Source organism: Carassius carassius, chromosome 47, assembly GCF_963082965.1.
Source record: "Carassius carassius chromosome 47, fCarCar2.1, whole genome shotgun sequence".
Classification (NCBI taxonomy): Eukaryota; Metazoa; Chordata; class Actinopteri; order Cypriniformes; family Cyprinidae; genus Carassius; species Carassius carassius.
Genome location: NC_081801.1, coordinates 17,412,581 through 17,433,993, shown reverse-complemented (window position 1 = coordinate 17,433,993; position 21,413 = coordinate 17,412,581). Strand labels below are relative to the sequence as shown.

The 21,413-nt window shown below is 36.5% G+C and overlaps 1 protein-coding gene across 1 annotated transcript; it reads left to right on the top strand.

Moving 5' to 3' along the window:
* Window positions 1–289: 289 nt before the first annotated feature.
* LOC132130551 (regulator of G-protein signaling 14-like) lies at window positions 290–18,856 on the top strand. Its single transcript, XM_059542291.1, has 16 exons — window positions 290–431; window positions 1,034–1,055; window positions 5,967–6,136; window positions 7,169–7,261; window positions 7,360–7,503; window positions 14,050–14,241; window positions 14,313–14,430; window positions 14,524–14,567; window positions 14,646–14,837; window positions 15,830–15,906; window positions 16,309–16,435; window positions 17,034–17,109; window positions 17,398–17,450; window positions 17,544–17,646; window positions 17,730–18,444; window positions 18,481–18,856. Exons 1-15 carry the CDS (start codon window positions 387–389, stop codon window positions 17,993–17,995), a joined length of 1,722 nt encoding a protein of 573 aa, XP_059398274.1. The 5' UTR covers window positions 290–386; the 3' UTR covers window positions 17,996–18,444; window positions 18,481–18,856.
* The last annotated feature ends 2,557 nt before the right edge of the window (window positions 18,857–21,413 follow it).

Sequence of the window (21,413 nt, the reverse complement as noted above, 5' to 3'; positions counted from 1 at the left end):
GGTATTTTGGTGATGATTGCTTGATCGATAACATTTTATCTAATCTAAATATGCTCTTTCAGAATATGATATATCAATAATAATAGAACAAATGTTAAATGTCACAAATAGTCAATTATTTCTTTTCAGTGAACGTTCTTATACAAAAATGACTTCATTCATTATGTAATAAAGGAAGAACTGCAGCCATGGTTTCACAGTAAAAATGTTCAAAAAAGAGCTCTGTCTGAAACATGCCCACACTTCCTCTTGCGGCATGTTACCATGGTAAGACTTCCTGTTCAAGCAGGAAGTTATATTTTGTTCAGAGCACATCTCATATGCACATCAGAAACGGCTCACTCATGCACTCATTATTAATCTAAAGTACATGTGAATCAAAGGATATGTCTCTGAAAGGGAACAACATTGGGATATCCAACGGACTTCAGGTACGTTCAGAGGACATGACTGTTAAGGTGTGTGGTTTGTGTGCGCAAACAGAGACCTGCCACAAAATATGAATATGAAAATGAAAATGCACCTGGTAACAATGAGTTGAGTATTTTTTTAAACCGTATCAGGTAAAGTTATAAGGCTAAAAGGGGCCTTGAAAAAAATCAATGTAGAGTTGCAGCTACTTTCTTTCCTTCAGGATGAAAAATCATAGTTTTAAAAGTGTTTTTTTGCACTTCTGTTTGGTTCTTTCCTGTAAATCATTGAAGATATAAGTTCTACTACATTGCCCTCTGTGAATGAGAAGATCAGAGAACAATAATATCAACTAATATGCAGTTTGGGGGAAGAGTAGGGGTGGGGGAGAGCAGCCATTTTATCTCCGACTCCAAATGTGCGTCACATTTTGTTGCTTTCGAGCGGAGAGCATCTCATTTGCCCATAGGCATTGAATCAAACTACATTCATTTTCAAAGAAATGTGCTTCAACTAAGTTTCAAATAAAACAGATGACTGTATGCCATGATCCATCATTTATATTTTTGATTAGTCTACATTATTACAGCTCTGATCGATATAATTTAATTTTCTCCCACAGACCCTGGCTGTTTCAGATGGAGGTGAGTGATGCATTAATAATGGATTTTTTTTTTTTTTGAGGAAATAGAGGATTAACGATATATTCCCCTCCATTAAGTGTCTTCAGAGGCATCAGGGGAAAACTGTGTTTTCATACTTTATCCATGTAGCTGGTGAACAGCACTAATGAATTCATACATCTGAGTTTAGCACTTTACCATTGACCTGTTTACATCCGGTTTTGGGGAGCAGGTGTAACCACATCAGTTTCCTCTCTCTGTAGTGTCATAATGAGACCGGGAGAGAAAAAACATGTAGGTAGGCAGACAGACAGACAGAGGTATAGAAAGTCACGTGACTGTCTGGAAGTGAGAACAATCATCGATAGCACCAGTATAATCATCAAGCGCCTGATGCTAGTCTAAATTATGCTTGGGAAATTCCTCTACTGCAATTCAGTGCCACAAAAACAAGTGACAATTGAAGTGGCGGAATAAAGGAAGAGAGCTGTAAAAAACGACATTAACAGTTTTTTTCAGCAGCAGTGCCATTTACGCCAACAAGACAGGAAAAAGAAATGTCAAATTGACGAGCTGATTCTTTAGCATGTCTCACACATTCCTGCAGCCTGAAGAAGACAAAACAGTACTAAATCAGCTCATGAGCCCATTGACAAAAAGATTGACATTCACTGACTGGCATGTTTGTACATTAATTTTTATTTTCACTGTAGTATGCGCAGTGCATTTGATCTGACATGTTCAAATGGAAAACATCAGTTATTACAGCCTAAAATAAGACGAACTGCAAAAATTAGCATGTTTTCCAACACTGATAAAAGCTTCATACTCACAACCTTTTTGTTATATGAAAAACCGGTTTTGCTTTATTTTTATGGTCCCTTTAACACATTCTGTAGACTATAACGTTGTACCTACATGTCTACTAACACTCATTAGAGTATAAGTAGACTGTTTAGGGTTAGGGTTAGAATAAGTTGACATATACAAAGTTACTTATAGTCAGTACAATGTCTGTTGGGAGACCATGATAATAAAGAGTTAGCCGATATTAGGCAAACAGTCTACTAATCAAAGCAATATTTGATGTACTGTACTATAATTTTTCAGATAAAGTTGGACAGATCTACAGCAATTTTTAATTTTTTTGGTGGTTGCAACTTTATAGCATATAGTATATGTAAAATGTAATATTTAAATATTTAAAACTTTTTCTTCTATGAAAAGTAACAAAGTTGGAATTTTTTTCCATTAGAAAACTCTTTAATATTAGCTGAATCAAGATTTTATGTGTTTGGAAGATTGTAGCTGGGTACTTACTTGTCCCATAGTCAGCCTGATCAAGGCCTACAAGGATAATCACCAGCTGGTAGTCCATCTGATCCATCATTCATTGACATCATCCATCTAATGACAAAAATGGCTAGTCAAGTCAAGGGATCTTTATTTATATAGCCCTTTTGACAATACAGATTGTGTCAAAGCAACTTTACAGTGTCAAACAGGAAAATAGTGAAATTCATGGCTGTAGAGACTGTCTCTAGGTGCTGATCCACCATCTGGGCTGGATACGCACTTAATCCGGTGGCTACAGTGACCTCAGGCCTCAGTTGATTTTTATATTCTAGATATTATCAAATTGCCAGAGTTTCGAGAGAGCAATGAATATGGAAGACTATAATACGATAAGAGCTTGCTCAAGTACTAAGGTGCTAAACCATTTAGGGCTTTATAGATAATTAGCAGGATTTTAAAATCTATACATTGATTAATAGGTAGCTATTGCAATGTTGACAGAACCAGGCTAATATGGTCATACTTCCTGGTTCTAAGTAAGAACTCTAGCTGCTGCATTTTGAAATAGCTGGAGTTTGTTTATTAAGCATGCAGAACAACCACCCAATAAAGCATTACAATAATCTAACCTTGAGGTTATGAACCCATGAATTATCGTTTCTGCATTTGACATTGAGAGTATAGGTCACAATTTAGATATATTTTTGAGATGGAAAAAAATGCAGTTTTACAAATGCTAGAAACGTGGCTTTTGAAGGAAAGTTTTCTATCAAACTCAGTTTATAACTGATGAAGAAGAATTTACAGAACAGCCATCAAGTGTAAATCAGTGATCTAGGTTATTACATGTGGAGGTTTTAGAGGTTTTAGGTCTGATGATTTTTTTGTTTATAGCAGTAAAGAAATTACTCGTTATCCAGTATTTTTTAATATTGACTCTGCATTTCGTTAGTTTTTCAAATGGGTATGTTTCGCCGGGCCACAAAGAAATATAGAGCTGAGTGTCATCAGCATAACAGTGAAAGCTAACACCGTGTTCCCTGATGATATCTCCCAAGGGTAACATATGAAGCATGAAAAGGAACGGCCCTAGTACTAAGCCTTGAGGTACTCCATACTGCACTTGTGATCGATGTGATACCTCTACATTCACTACTACGAAATGATGGGGGTCATATAAGTATGATTTAAACCATGGTAATGCACTTCCATTAATGCCAACAAAGTTTTCTAGTCTATTCAAAATAATGTTGTTGTCGATAGTGTTGAATGCAGCACTAAGATCCAGTAGCACTAATAGAGATATACAACCACGATCAGATTATAAGAGCAGGTCATTTGTAACTCTAATGAGAGCAGTCTCAGTCCTATGGTACTTAAATCCTGACTGGAAATCCTCACAGATTACATTTTTTTCTAAGAAGGAATATAATTGTGAGGATACTACCTTTTGTAGTATTTTTGACAGAAAAGGTAGATTTGAGATCGGCCTGTAATTAACTAGATCTTTGGGGTAAAGTTTTTTTAATGAGAGGCTTAATAACAATAGTTTTTAGGCAGATATCCTAATGACAATGATGAATTAATAATAGTCAGAAGAGGATCTATGACTTCTGGAAGCACCTCTTTTAGGAGCTTAGATGAAATAGGATCTAGCATACATGTTGTTGGTTTAGATGATTTAACAAGTTTATAAAATTCTTCCTCTCCTATAGTAGAGAATGAGTGGAATTGTTCCTCAGGGGATCTATATCACTATCTGATGCAATAATGTAGCTGATGGCTACATGATTACAATTCTCCAATAGTGTCAATCTTGGAATTAAAGTAGTTCATAAAGTCATTACTGCTGTGCTGTTGGAAAATGTCAATGCCTGTTCATTAATTTAGCCAGTGTATTGTATTTAGCCACTGTGGTTATGTTTGTTTTCTTCTAAAAGAGAGAAAAAGTAATCAGATCTATCAGTTTTTAATGCTTTTCTGGAGGTTTGGGTACTTTCCCGCCATGTAACACAAATATCTCTAGTTTTGCTTTCCTCCTACTGTGCTTCATTTTCCGGGCTACTCTCTAAAGGACATGAGTGTATTCGTTACACCATGGTGTCAAACTGTTTTCCTTAGTCTTCCTTAAGCATAAAGGAGCAACTGTATCTGCAAGAAAAGAGAGTCCATAGTTTCTGTTGCATCATCAGGTTTTTCTGAGCTATTGCATATGCTGAGGAATTGAGATAAATCAGGAAGAATACTTACAAAGCAGTCTGTTGTGGTAGAAGTTATGGTTCTCCATACTTGTAACAAGCAGTAGAATTTACACTCTTCGCTATCTGGAGTTTACACAAGACAAGATAATGATCTGAGATGTCATCGCTTTGCTGCAGAATTTCAACACCTGTAACATCAATTCCATGTGACAGTATTAAATTTCGACAATGAGTAGGACCTGACACGTGTTGTCTAACCCCAATAGAGCTCAGAATGTCTAGAAATGCTGATCCCAATGCATTTTTATGATTATCAACATGGATATTAAAATTAAGAATTTATCTGCTAACAGCACTTACTCTGATTGAAAATCAGCAAATTTTTTTATAAAGTGTGTTTGGTGCCCTGGTGGCCTGTATATAGTCAGTACAAACATCACGGGGGATTTATCATTAACATTTGTTTCTTTTGGAATTTAAAACCAACTACCATAAGAAGAAACACTCGGGCCACCATTATTTCACGTGTGCTATACACTCTCAGAAAAAAAGATCAAAAAGACCATTTATGGATAAATACCCTTGTAAAAAATGTCCAATATAGCATACTTTTAAGCAGAGTGAATATTACAAAAACACAATATGCTTTAGTGTAAATTTAATGTGAATTAACTGAATGTTTATTGCAATTAAGTGAAAAAAGTATTATTTTTTAAAATAAATTACAGTTTATTAAGCTTTTTTTTTTACCAACTTAAGTAGGCCTACATCTTTATATACGTAATTTCATTATTTATTCTGTTGTCTATGAAATATGATTCAATTGACCTGCCCAACATTTATGGTAAACTAAAATATACTTTAATGTCATTTATTTTTAAGCTTGTATGTCATGTATTTAGAAATATTTGTAATTACACACTTATGTGTGGAGTTGCAATATTAGTATGTTTAAAATATATTAACTTTACATTTAATATTAAACACCACACTACAGTTAAAATTATTATTAAAGTACTTTAAGTGTGCTTTAGTATGTTAATAAACACTTTTTGAAGCATGACAAAAATTTTAAAACAATAAAATATTTTTATTCTGTTAATATTTAATATTATATTTCTGCAAGTTCACACGCACACACACACACACACACACACACACACACACACACACACACACACACACACGCACGCACACATATGTATATAATTAATTATGTATCCATACTCTTACTGTTGAATGGCATAGTTCATATTCACACAGATACCATCAAAACGGTTAAAACAGTTTCCAACATTAACTGAAAGTTTCACACTTTATTTACCATGTCAAGGTAAAGTGATGCCGTACTTAAAACAGACTCTCACAAAATATACAAATGCTTTAAGTTCACCTGCCAGTGCTCTTTAACATTCTCTTTGTCTTTGGGTAATAGAACTGAATGTACTGGAAACAGATGAATGGTCAGTATCACAGTACTCCAGCAATAACACCAGTCTGCCAACCGTGCCCAGTGAAGGGAGCAGTGGGGTGGGTCAGGTAGCCAGCTGGGCCGTCAGCTTTGAGAGGCTCCTGGACGACCCAACAGGCGTACACTACTTCACAGTGAGTAAAACAGCCACTATTTGAATAGGCACAGCAGTCAGAGTGAATATTTATTGACATACCATTGGACTTTAGGGGTATATATTGATTTGTTTACTGTGAAGGTTTTATTCACAAATGGATCTTCTAAAAGCACTTGCGTTTACTGGGCTCGAAGGTTGAATGAAATATGTATAACATCTAAGACTTTTAGTTTTAAGCATTAATTTAGTCCTATTATATATATATATCAAATGTTTATATGGTCAAAAAGCAACTGAAGCAATTCAACATTACAGTACAACTTTAAACTGCTGCTACAGGCAACTTAGAAAATCTTGCAATTAATTTGATTATTATTATTAATCAAATGACAGCCCTAAAAAAACAGGCTGATTTTAAAGAATATCAAAATTCAAAACACTTCTTGGTGGTTTTCCAAGATTTATCACATACAGCAAGCTGACTATCTTACTCAGCAGACAAAAGCAGAAGTGGTGTCCTAGAAATAAGCTTTTGCTTCTAGTTTCTAAGTGTACACATCATTTAGTTTTGTACTTACATCTTAATAAACAGAGTGCGGCTGAGAGCTGCTGCCATGTTGCTCGGCACTCTCATTTGTTTACCAACCATGCAGAGCAAGTAATTCGACCCCAATTCATTGTGAAATGTGTAAAATCAGAAAAAAAGGAGGTGAGGAGGAAAACAGCCCACAGTTTGAGTCAATGTAATTATAGAAAAAATGAGGAGGTGTGGAGAATGTTTCAGAGGAAGGGCTGGAAGAGAGTTTTCGAGGGAAAGGAAATATTCAGGCCTTTAGGTGAGAATGCTCTGAGATGGATAAACCTCTGTGAATTCTTAATTTGGTGGCCAACAGAGATGCCAGCCAGAAGCAGAAGAAATTGCCTTGTTTTTAATAATAATACAGGTGATGGTAATTGTGATGTGAATATGACCACCAACACATGCAGTTCATCTAGATTTGAGGCATATTCTTATCATTAAAGAAACATTGTGTCCCAAAATAAAAAAATTAGTTTGTATTCACCACAGGCATTTCTGAAATCTGAGGTCAGTGCTGAGAACATCTTGTACTGGCTGGCATGTGAAAAGTTTCGCAAGATACCTGCGCATCAAACTGAGAAGGTAAATCTCAGTATATTATATCTAACCACTATTTTATCATTGGTTCTTTTTAATAATTTCTACAAATAACTGAACTTACATATGTTTTCTTACCCTAGCTTAAGAGACAGGCATCCTCGATATATAACACTTTCCTGTCCAGCAATGCAACGTCTCCCATCAACATAGATGACAGAGTACGAGTCGAGGAGAAAGATGTACAAAATCCTCATCCTGATATCTTTCAAAAAGCCCAACAACAGGTCTGTAATTCCATATACTAATGCAGGGTTCCCAACCACTGTTTCCAGATGGGGGGGTGGCATCATTTTAATATTTTCCAAAGATATACAGTACTGTGCAAAAGTCTTATGTCACTAGTATTTTCACAAACAAAAAAATGGATTTTAGTCAGTTATTTCTATGTATTGCTGTAGTGTGTCAGTAGGAAACATCAGTTAACATTTCCAAACATTATTTTTGCCAATAAATGTAATAATCCAGTGAGATTTTTGTTTGCACAAGGAGTCTGATAGGAGCCAGTGCTCCACACAGAGATCTGATCTCACCATAATCCAGTCTGTCTGGAATAACATGAAGAAACAGAACAAACTGAGACAGACTAAATCCAGAAGAACTGTGGCAATGTATCCAAAACACTTCAAGAAACCTGCAAAGCTACAGTACTGTGCAAAGTTAACTTAACTAAATTAAATCAACATTTGGTGTGACCACACTCTGCGCTAAAAAAAGCTTTTGTCTTGGTGCAAGTTTTTCAAGTTTTGTTTTTCAGGTAGCTTTGGAGGTAGGTTTCTTGAAGTGTCATGGAGACACTGCCACAGTTCTTCTGGATTTAGTCTGTCTCAGTTTGTTCTGTTTCTTCATGTTATTCCAGACAGACTGATGATGATGAGATCAGATCTCTGTGTGGAGCACTGGCTCCTATCAGACTCCTTGTGCAAACAAAAATCTCACTGGATTAGTACAATTAATGGCAAAAATAACGTTTGGAAATGTAAACTGATGTTTACTACTAACACACTAGAGCAAAAGATAAAAATAACTGACTTAAAACAATTTTTTTTTGTTGGTAAAAATACTAGTGGCCTAAGACATTTGCACAGTACTGTATATATATATATATATATATATATATATATATATATATATATATATATATATATATATATATATATATATATAATGCAAATAAATAATGTAAACAGGAAGGAGAAATTGACTTGTGTTGCTGGCTTAGAACCAATCAATTACTCAAAATAGTTTAATGACTTGAATGTTTAAGGAATTTTGTTGCTTTGCAGTCTGAAATGAAGACGGACCCAGTGTTTTTTATTTTTTATCCAGCTGTATTTACTCAGTGCAACTTATAACATCAAAGTAAAAGATATAACACCAACAAGGCAGGATAAAATAAACAGAAGCACTGAGGCCCTGTCCACACGGACACGGGTATTTTTATAACCGTGACTTTTTTTACACGGTTCGGCCTTTCGTCTACACGAAAACGCAGTTTCAGGGCACCGAAACCGAACATTTTTGAAAACTACGGCCAGGGTGAGCATTTTCAGAAACGCCGGTTGCAGTGTTGTCGTGTGGACAGTATAACCGGGGTTTTTGCCTTGCGACGTCAGAGTGTGCGCCGTTATCCGCTGTGTTTGACGTCAGATTGTGCGCTGCTGACTGCTTCTGATTGGCCAAGGTGACTTTACAATTTGGGTTATATCGCTGCCTGCTGGTGTGGCATGCTCTTGACAGCGCTTGATAGCATGTTTTGGCGTTTTCATGTGGACAGGATTTTTTTTTTAAACGCAGGAGGAAAAACTCCGGTTATAAAAATACCCGTGTCCGTGTGGACTAGGCCTGAGTTGAAACAAGGATCACCCCCTCTTAAAAATGACCTGTAAACTCAATCAGGTGTAGCTAATCACCTTCTCAATGACACACAAGGCAATATGACTTTTAACTATGATCAGCTGTGGTCATTTTGATAAGCTCAGCATGAAAAGAGCTCTCCTTAGGCCTCTTTTAGAAAAGAGGTTAAGTGAAAATTCTGAGTATGTTAACCCTGAAATGAGGGAAACTCTGGGTTTTCCATTCCAGAATGGGAGGCATGAGAGAGCAGGGTAAGTCAAGCTTGTTTCTGTAAGAGAGGTAACTTCTACTCAGAGTCAGTTACCATGGTAATTTACTCTGTGAACCTAACCTGGTCGGCATCAGGTTTTCTTCATTAAACCCATAGTTCTTTAGGTCTCCTACCCTTTTAAAAAGCATAAGCAATGTTTAAATACCTCATTCATTAATTTACGATGCAAAAATGAATTTTTTAGTGAGTATTTTGGAATCTAAATTAAGAGCATTTTACTTAAAACAAGAGAAAAGAATCTAATAAAATTGAAACTATATTATTTATCTTACCCCATTGGCAGATAATTTGCAAAATAAGAAAAAAATACACATAAAGACTAAATAACTTATTTAATTTTTCTTATGTAGAAAATGCATCCTGACTTACAGTAAGAGTCTTTAGATTGGACAAAAATAATAAGTCAGAAAAGGAGATATATATATATATATATTTTTTTTTTTTTTTTTTGTTGCATTCATTTATTGCACATATCAACATGTAGACACAGTGAAAGTGAGAAAAACGGCATGTCCTTTTATCCAGAATCCTGTAGATGAGGAGGTTGCATTAATCTGTAGAGATTTACATTTACATCAGGAGAGGATTATTTAGAAATATATATACAACCCGAATTCCGGAAAAGTTGGGACGTTTTTTAAATTTTAAGAAAAATGAAAACTAAAGGAATTTCAAATCACATGAGCCAATATTTTATTCACAATAGAACATAGATAACATAGCAAATGTTTAAACTGAGAAATTTTACACTTTTATCCACTTAATTAGCTCATTTAAAATTTAATGCCTGCTACAGGTCTCAAAAAAGTTGGCACGGGGGCAACAAATGGCTAAAAAAGCAAGCAGTTTTGAAAAGATTCAGCTGGGAGAACATCTAGTGATTAATTAAGTTAATTGATATCATGTCTGTAACATGATTAGCTATAAAAGCTTTGTCTTAGAGAAGCAGAGTCTCTCAGAAGTAAAGATGGGCAGAGGCTCTCCAATCTGTGAAAGACTGCGTAAAAAAATTGTGGAAAACTTTAAAAACAATGTTCCTCAACGTCAAATTGCAAAGGCTTTGCAAATCTCATCATCTACAGTGCATAACATCAAAAGATTCAGAGAAACTGGAGAAATCTCTGTGCGTAAGGGACAAGGCCGGAGACCTTTATTGGATGCCCGTGGTCTTCGGGCTCTCAGACGACACTGCATCACTCATCGGCATGATTGTGTCAATGACATTACTAAATGGGCCCAGGAATACTTTCAGAAACCACTGTCGGTAAACACAATCCGCCGTGCCATCAGCAGATGCCAACTAAAGCTCTATCATGCAAAAAGGAAGCCATATGTGAACATGGTCCAGAAGCGCCGTCGTGTCCTGTGGGCCAAGGCTCATTTAAAATGGACTATTTCAAAGTGGAATAGTGTTTTATGGTCAGACGAGTCCAAATTTGACATTCTTGTTGGAAATCACGGACGCCGTGTCCTCCGGGCTAAAGAGGAGGGAGACCTTCCAGCATGTTATCAGCGTTCAGTTCAAAAGCCAGCATCTCTGATGGTATGGGGGTGCATAAGTGCATACGGTATGGGCAGCTTGCATGTTTTGGAAGGCTCTGTGAATGCTGAAAGGTATATAAAGGTTTTAGAGCAACATATGCTTCCCTCCAAACAACGTCTATTTCAGGGAAGGCCTTGTTTATTTCAGCAGGACAATGCAAAACCACATACTGCAGCTATAACAACAGCATGGCTTTGTCGTAGAAGAGTCCGGGTGCTAACCTGGCCTGCCTGCAGTCCAGATCTTTCACCTATAGAGAACATTTGGCGCATCATTAAACGAAAAATACGTCAAAGACGACCACGAACTCTTCAGCAGCTGGAAATCTATATAAGGCAAGAATGGGACCAAATTCCAACAGCAAAACTCCAGCAACTCATAGCCTCAATGCCCAGACGTCTTCAAACTGTTTTGAAAAGAAAAGGAGATGCTACACCATGGTAAACATGCCCCGTCCCAACTATTTTGAGACCTGTAGCAGAAATCAAAATTGAAATGAGCTCATTTTGTGCATAAAATTGTAAACTTTCTCAGTTTAAACATTTGCTATATTATCTATGTTCTATTGTGAATAAAATATTGGCTCATGTGATTTGAAAGTCTTTTAGTTTTCATTTTATTAAAATTTAAAAAACGTCCCAACTTTTCCAGAATTCGGGTTGTATATTTTTTTTGCTATATCCACATGCATATTTATTTGAGCGGTAACATTTTTAAATGGTTTCTATATAACATCAGGGATGCAGAGCACATTAGAACGACCCTTGTATACAGAGCGGTAGGGAAAGTGTCTCGCTCACACACTCTTTTTCAGAATATCTGTGTAGTTTTCTGAACACAAACCAATGGAAACTGAAGCTTATTACTGTATGGAATGGAAGGGTAGTTTGAGATATATGCTGTAACCACCACCACAGCTTTTAAATTTATTTGGTCATCTTTATTTCCTACAAATACAAAAGCAACAGTTAGCCTATTATTTTTCCTGTTTTAATTTATAATATTCTTCAAATACTTGGAAATGTGGCCATCTCCTGTTCATCTGTTCTTCATTTAGCGAGCCTATTTGCTGCTGGCTGAGTAGAAGTCTAATGTTAATTTCATTACTCTAATTTAGAAAAGTAACAGGTTGCATTTAGATAACATTTAATTATCTGAATTAGAACAATAGACTATGTGGAAAAAGCACATTGAAATAGACACTGAATGATATTTATTTAATATGCCAAATGCTTGTGAAGTCATGTAGCCTCTATACACCCATGAAACCTTTATGCATAAACTTGACCGGATTGAATTATGTTTTTATACTTGATGTTAAGATGCTTTTTTTTTTTTTTTCGCCTGTGGGATACCATAAAAATTAATATTAGTTCAATAACTTGCCATTTTGCCTTTGAAATTATAACAGTGATTAGGAATTAAACTTGCATGTTAAATTGGAAGAAAGTGGATGTGCTGTTGCCATGGTGAATTATATTTTCGGAGCTCCGTTGATCATGGCTTTTCATAGTTGTGGTGCACATGCTTAACTCAGAGTCAGCCTACTCCTAGTCGACTGAACTAACTAATTAAGATTGTCTTAACCCGGAAACTCAGAGTTCCTGAGTATCTCAGAGCAAGTCAAATCAGAGCTCAAGTTTCAACTCCGATTTGGTTGAACCTCCTTATTGAAACGAGTCCCAGAAGCATTTCAGTCCTTGGTAGTTCAAGTGATGCAAACTTGATAAAGCAAAAACTGTGTTCATTTCAGGCTGCAAAGCAACAATATTTGAGATTATTTTAAAAGAGGGTGATTTCTTTTCTGTACCTAAAGTGTTTGTGTGTGTGTGTGAGTGTGTATTCATACATACTATATATATACACACTGAACAAAATTATAAACGCAACGCTTTTGAGAAAAAGTGAAAGTCGTGACATTTGCCAAGTATGGTAGCCCATACTCAGAATTGGAGCTCTGCATTTAACCCATCCAAGTGCACACACACACAGCAGTGAGAAGTGAACACACCGTAAACACACCCGGAGTAGTGGGCAGCTATATATCCAGCGCCCAGGGGGCAACTGGGGGTTCAGTGCCTTGCTCAAGGGCACTTCAGTCATGGGTATTGAGGGTGGAAGAGAGCGCTGTTCATTCACTCCCCACCACCTACAACTCCTGCCAGCACAGAGACTTGAACCTGTGACCTTCAGGTTACAAAAACAACTGTCTAACCATTAGGCCACAGCTGCCGCTTGTTTTTGCCCCCATTTTTCATGAGCTGAACTCAAAGATTTAAGACTTTTCCTATGTACACAAAAGTCCTATTTCAATCAAATATTGTTCACATATAAATATGTTCACATATCTGTCTAAATCTGTGTTAGTGAGCACTTCACCTTTGCATCTTGATATGCCACACCTGTGAGGTGGATGGATTATCTGGGCAAAGGAGAAGTGCTCACTGGTTTTGAATTGCATTTTTTTTTTTTTATTGGTTATAGTTACGTTGTATCACCAAATCCCAAATTTTATCATAAGTGATTATTATTTATATAAATAGATTATTATATTTAAAAAATAAAATAAAACGAGGAGCCCTTGCTCATAACAGTGCATCCCAGTTTCAAGTGTTCCATGTACATGACATAGTAAGAAAAAACTAGAGCATTCCCATTTTAATCAAAGTTGTCTTCACTGCAAGCAGTCACCATCTTAAGTATCTTTTTCAATCAATTTCAAATGCTTTCAGCCTTGACAACAAAACAGCAGAGATTTTTGCATTGCTCAAACAAGTGAAACATGTCTGTGGAAGAAAAAAAAAAAAAAAAACCTTACGGCGCTGGACAATATTATAGTTGAATCTTTTGTGAGACTTGAGAAAGAAGATGTGTTTTATATTAAATATATTTTTATATAATTTTATGTGAAGTGACAAAGACATTTTTGTTGTCATATGGGATGTCTAACCACTTTAGTTTAAGAACAGACGACAATCATGATTCAATTATCAAAAGCTACTAAAAGCAATCAAATCAAGAGCCCACCCTCCTTTTGACTCCCTCTTGAACAGAAGTGTCCTCACCTATCCTCTCCTCTCCTTTCCCTCTTCCCACTTCCAGATCTTCAAACTGATGAAGTTTGACAGCTATACTCGTTTTGTGCGCTCACAGCTCTATCAGAGCTGCATGCTAGCGAATGTGGAGGGAAGGCCTCTGCCAGGCCTGGACCCCCGTGGCAGACCCCTCACAACAACAAAAAACACCAGCAGCACTTCACCCAAAGAGCATGTCAAATTCGATAAAACTAAGGAGGTATGAATTTCTCAATGCAAAATATAATTATTTTATCCTAATAAGAGATTCATATGAGTTTTTTTTTTCAGAGGTTAAAGGTGAAGCCGGGAACAGCAGATGGTGATGATGTGGTAGAGAGGAGGAAGGTCAATTTGCAAAGCATGATTGGAAAGGACAAGCGAAAAGAGAAGAGAGGGTCCTGGGGAGGTGATTTTATGATGTCAATATGGGACAAATTGAACTAAGAAAAGGCCTTTAGATGGTCTAATAAATTATCTGTTCTCTGTTGGCCATTTCCAGAATCACCTATTAGCTTCAAGACTGGACTTGTGAAGAGTTCAGAGGTAACTTGCCACAAAGTCTGCCAATACCAGTATATCATGCCATAATAGTACCAGCTGAAATCAATACTGTTGTTGCAGGTTGAGAAATTAGTGGCACGCTCTGCAGATGGAAGGGTAGATAAGTACTGCTGCGTCTTTCTGCCTGATGGTACGGCTTCTCTGACCCCGGCCCGACCTGGTGTAACCATCCGCAAGATGCTCACCAGCTTGTGTGAAAAAAGAGGCCTTCCTCTGTCAGACATCATTATCTATCTACATGGCAAAGACAAAGTAAGAAGTGTGATACATTTGTGACCCTGGACCACAAAACCAGCCCAGTGTATATTTTTTAGCAATAGCCAAAAAAACATAGTATGGGCAAAGTCCTTTTAGGCAAGTCGTGCCACTCGGCCGCCATCTTGGTGACGCCTCTGGGCAGCTATCAGACTAACAAGACCATGCTCCTATCTAAATGAATGGGCAGAGAGTCAGAACTGCACCTTCACTGGTCACCTGGACATAAAAACTGCATGTATAGAAACAGCAGTAAAATATGATAAAAATCGCCGAAAAGGTTTGATGACTTTGCCCCAAAATAAGGTTTTAAACGCCTTTTTCCCCACAGGTTATACTTTTACTACGCACGTGCAAGGGTTCCTCAACTGTGCGCTAAAGTCAGTGGAACCAGTCGATAGGCTTAAATGTTTCCCGGCTTGACTGTTAAAAGCAGATGATTGGCTTTCCAGCAGTAGGGGCGGGACATGTGCATACAACTGCCATCTTTGCCATTATGGGTTTTCCTTATATAGCTGTATTGAGGATTGAGGAAGTGGCATGTCTCTTATAAATTGTTTCTGGTATGGGTCAAAATGAGAAGAATAGATTTTTCTTGAATTAAGATATTTTGTAAATTTCCTACCGCAAATATATCAAAACTTAATTTCTGATTACTAGTATGCATTACAAAGATTTAATTTATACAACTTCAAAAGTGATTTTCTCAGTATTTTGATTCATTTATTTTCTTTGCACCTTCAGATTCCAGATTTTTAAATAGCTGTACCTTGGCCAAATATTGTCAAAATTGGAAAATGGAAAATTTGTGGTCCAGGGTCACATTTCCTATCAGTATATGGAAACATTTTACATGAACCTAAAAACCATGTTTTTATGGACGAAAAAAATTTGCCTATATATGAATTTCTTTACAAATCTACACTTGTGTTTTTTTTAGTTTATGCATTATGTTTTAATTGTGATGTCTCATTGGGTGTTATTTATAGCAACCACTGTCACTGGACCAGGACAGCTCAGTGCTGAAGGACCAGCAAGTGTTTTTGGAACTGAGGGTCACGTTTGCGTGAGTGCTGGAGAAAAAATAAATAAGTATATTTTTTTTTAATAGAAATATACTTTTGTGTACAAAAACCTGTTAAATGGATTGTCCACATAAGTGCCATAATTTAATACTTTGTATACTACCATGTACTTAAATTTGTATTAATCATTTGATACAATGCAGTTGTGTACATGTTTTTACATTGTACTTATTGTGTGTAATTACTGTTTAAATTAATTTCTGTTATCACATTTATATTACACTGTTGACCCATCCCCTATGCCTTATGAATACAATAAGTACATTGTACTGAATTTTTTTTATGTAAGTACATACAGTAGTAGTTAAGGCCACTTAGTATAAAGTGGGACCACAATCTGTTACTGTATGTGCACATGTGTTTGTGTTGTGGTTCTTGCACAGAGTGAAGGTAGCCTTCACAGGAAAGACGGTGGCCATTGTGGTGAAGTCCAATAAGACCCTGCAGGATGCCCTCACAGCAATGCTTCAGAAATACCGCCTAAGGTCACAGGATGTCACTGTCACCATGGTGAGGGGAGGCCTAAAGTGACTTGAACAAGCATTTTGTTCTTTGTTGAAAATTTAATAGTCTGACCTTTTTTTGATAGACCCCAAACTTACAGGGATACAGTCACAGATTTTCCTGTATTTCTAGTTTTTCTAGACTGCAGCTGCAAAAGTAGGACAGTGCCAGTACTGAACAAATCATTTAAAGTTTTTATGTTTATCAAAGCCCCCACACACAGAAGCTTCAAAAAAACTCTATACACTTATTATGCAGAAGAAACCTCCAGATGCTCTATAGTATAGTATTATAGTAATGTAAAGCAACTTCAGTTCAAAACAGTTCTTTTCATAATATGCATTGTTCTAAAGCAATGTTAAAAAGAACAGAGCCTGTACACCCCTAGTGAGCAAACTGGAGGTTTTCACTTGAACATGCTATTCAGACATAACAAATGCTAAGTAACCTAATTATTTAGAATAACTCTAATTAAATTATATTTAATAAATAATATCATAAATTACATTGATCTGTTTGATTTAGCCAATATTTCAGTTATGTGCTCACATGTTGTTGGTTTTTGTTTTTGTTTAGTTTTTCTCTTTCTGTTCTCTGTTTTCAGAGTGGAACTGGACAGATAATAAATATGAACACTGCAGTAACCTCTCTGGCCAATAAGAAACTAATTCTAGATAAAGGTATGTAAAAAATTATATTTTAAATTCTACATCTTTCAGATAGATGGATGGATGGATGGATGGACACATTTTACATGAACTTAAAAACCTTTGTATATAATGTTTTTATGGATAGATAGATAGATAGATAGATAGATAGATGGATGGATGGATGTTTGGGTTTTAAATGTGATGTATAGATGGAATTTATCAATATTTCTACTATGGGAGATTATGATTTTTTTTGTTCTTCCCTGGAATCAGTCTTCAACAGTTGCTCTAAGATAAAAAATCTTATCTATGTGTCAGGTGTAGATCAGGCCAGCAGCTTAAAAGGGAACTTCTCGCCACCTTCATTACAAGTGAGTCTATTTTACTTTAGGACAGCAGAACTCATTATCTTGATTTTCTTCAGTCCTCCTTTGTGGTCTTACATCTTATGCATCTGTCACCAGGATCGGAGAGGTGCTGTGGATGCAAACATGTTCCTTCCAGGGATTTCCAGATCAACTGCCCGGCAGAGGAACCCTGGATTGAGGAGAACCTATGACATGGAGGGTAAATGATGATTATCTAATTTCTCTTAGCTGATCTTCATAGTCAAACCCAACCTCCTTATCTAAATGTGTCGGGACTTTCAGGTTTGGTGGAGTTGTTAAACCGGGCTCAGTGCTGTAGTGCTGATGATCAGCGAGGCCTCCTGAAGAAAGAACATCTAATGCTACCTCAGTTCCTCCAGTTACCCCTGGAAGATGTGGAGGAATCTGAGACAATCAGGTCACTGGAGGAATCCTGCTCCAGTATGGAATCTCTTGAAGTAGATTCTCCTGCAGAACAATCAGAAACATTAGGGAAGGAACAATCAGAGAATGAGTGCTCTAACCCGGCTCGAGAAACTGTGGTGTGAGCTGAACAGACTTTTTACATCCTTTGCTTTAATGATCTGTCACACTGGAGCATGACAAATAGAGAATGATGTTTAAGGAATATGTACAGGATGGTCTTTAATGATGGACAATGTCATTAGAATGTTTTTTTTTTTTGATAAAGCAATGCTATGAAATATTGTTTACAGTCTATGTGATTCTGCACGTTAATGTCCAGCTGCTTGTATTTATTTCTAAATGATTCACTTAACTAAAATGCATTCTATCTGTTTTCATTGCGTATTGGCTTAAAGGTTCCACTGAAGTCACTGGAAACTGGTTTTGATAAAAAATTATTGTGAACAATTTACTCTGTTAAAATTAGTTAATGCATTAGTTATCATGAGGGAACAGTTTTTAAGCATTTATTAATCTAGATTCATTTTAATTTATAAATGTATAAACTTGCATTTAATATTAAAAACATTCGGTTATGTAAAAATGTACTGTACATTAATATTGCAAGTGTTTAATGACTTTGACAGTTTTCTTAATGTACAGTAAGGTTTCTGGGTGAAACAGGATATTTTTTTATAAACAAAGGACAGGACTAGATGATTTTTTTTTTGTTGTGATTTTTTTTTTTTTTTTTTTTTTCTGATTGGATCATGAAAAGTAGGGTTCCATCGAGTGATTCCATTCCAGAGTGAGTGGAGTTTTGGAGGCTCAAGTTCACCCTTAAGTGTTAAGCGTGATCAAATTGTAATTGACCTATTGGTTAGCCCCTCCCCTGGAACGCAGATGGGCCAATGGAAGTCAAGTATTGGTTTAGTTGCATGGGGAGTGGAACTCGGACATCTGTAGGTTTCAACGCCATAATAAAAAATTTGGAAGATCTTTAAGCTTGCATTGTTTTTATGGTAATGGAATTTATTTTATTCTATTTCCTGAAACCAAACAAAATCGAGCAAAATGTCCCAAAGCATTCACCCCCAATTCCAATGAAGTGTCATATTGTCATAGTCTTTTTAAGTTGCAATTTTCATCTGCTCAAGCAGAATTTTAATGTCATCTTGTGCGTTAGCAAGATATCTCTGGCTAAAACTAGCTAACTTTAAAGTAAGCGAGTCCATACAAACCTAAATAGCAGACTGTTCTCGCATCTTGTACAATATAGGGCAAAAACACATAAACGAAGTTCTACATTTCTCTGTCTCTTCATGTTAAACGGGTTAAATGTAAATTAATTTGGGTCTGGGATTTTTTTATCTGTGATCGTGATGAACGTAACATGAGGCTTCTCCCGCGTGCATTGTGAACTGTAAACCTTTGCTTTCGAAATTAATACCTACAATATTTATTTCAAAATCTTTAATCTATCCCCCCATGGCATATTTAAGTCGCACTTGAATGGTGGTCCTTCTGTGTCCAAAATTTATAACAAAGGTTTTTCACACTGACAGCTGCCATTGTAAAACAGTTAGCAACTCCATTTGTTTGTCTGAGTACGCAGCAGTATCTAAAGGGTGTGTGGCTTACTGATAGGGGGCCAAGCACAGAAGGTGATCTAAGTTTCTGTTAGTTTTCTTGGTAGTTTTCTGGCTGCTCTATGAACAGTACATAGGAAAACTGTGGAAAATGGTGCGATCCTTGGGCGCCGCAGGGCAAATGGCTGCCCACTGCTCTGGGTGTGTGTTCATGGTGTGTGTGTGTGTGTTTACAACTCACTGCTGTGTGTGTGCACTTGGATGAGTTAAATGCAGAGCACAAATATGGTGTCCCATACTCAGCTACACCTCATGTCACTTTCACTTTCATTTTCACTTTCACAATTATAATGTTGTTAAAGAATAGTAATATGACCAACTTCGGGGTCACTAGGACCTATAGGGCCACCACCATTTAAAAAATGCAATTTTCCAATGGTAATAATTTTTGAAGCCTTTGTTCTAGAAATAGTTTTCTAGTACACCTGATTACGCTCCTCAAATTCACTATCTCACATTAAGACTCTGCCATTTTAAAATGTACTGTATAACGTTTTTATAATTTTTTTTACACATCTTAAAATTCTTATTAGATGATCATTAGACAGAGCCACAGTGAAACCAATTTTGATATTACTTTTTGTTCAAAAGTCATGATGATTTGTTAATGAATTAGATGCTGTATCAAAACAAAACTCTGTACATTTCATCAGCACTATGTCATAAGATCAAAAAATGGCTATTTCTGTTCGTAACTTTTTAAATGTTTGTCAGAAAATGCTTTGGTAGGGTTCATTGACGGCATATCCTGAAGGTTCTAGAGACATTTACAGACAGTGCCACCTAGCCTTCAGAAGATATAAGGCTTTTTACAAAAATGCTAATCAGTTTTGAAAACTTTGTACAAAATGTAATTTGTGACATTATGTTCCTTGATTTATGATTCCGATAATATCTCACATGCCATTTTTGAACATTTTACTGGTCTACAGTTTCTTGCTCCTACAAATCTTTCCACATTTGTCTAAAACCAGTTCCTGTTTGGTGAAGTTTCAGTCAGTTCTGCTCATATAAACTAATAGCCTTGCTTTGCATTTCTATTCTATTGTGCCTTTGAAATGCACATTGCAGTTCTTCAGATTGTTTCCTGTGACATGCTTGCTGTGCTCACTATAATTTCCGTGCTAGCTGTATTTGTCGTATTTGTTGTGCTTTCGGTGCCTGGCCCCGAATTTTTTGCTCGCAGTTATATTCTCCTATTATTACTTAAACTTTTACAACATTTAATTTATTAGATAATACATTTTTATGCATTGGTGTGCAGATTATAATCTCATTTCCTTAACTACATAATGGCATAACTGTCCCGAGATATAACAGGAATTTTTGTGACTGCTTTAGCCTCTGTAAATGGTACTGTGGGCAGCGGTCATTCTTTGTTTAGTCCTGAGGTGTCCTAACCTGATCCTGGAGGACCACTGTCCTGCAGAGTTTAGCTTCCACCCTTATCAAACACACCTGAACAAGCTAATCAAGGACCTTTAGAAACATGTGTATTGAAGCTGGTTGGGGCTAAAATCTGCAGTATGTTGGCCCTCCACGAGCCATTATTTTGCTTCACACTAACATCTACTGATAAACTGTCCACAAAAAGACCATGAACCTGAATTAAACATGATTAGTTTCAATTTAATGACCATTTTATGGCTTAAAAGATTGATAATGGCTGGGCTTCTGTGAGGACCTCTCGAGGTTTGTTGGGTTTCGCTCATTAATGGTGTGTCTTCCAAAGACATGCAGCTGCCCCGGGGTGAATTGAGAGAGAATGACAGAAATTGAAGGACGTAAAATAAAAGCAAGGAGGGAGAAGGAACTAATGCATGGAGTGTTCTCAGCTATAGTAAGCTTGATGCTGATGGTTCCCTAGGCTTTAATAACACACACCCAAACGAAACACACACACACACACACA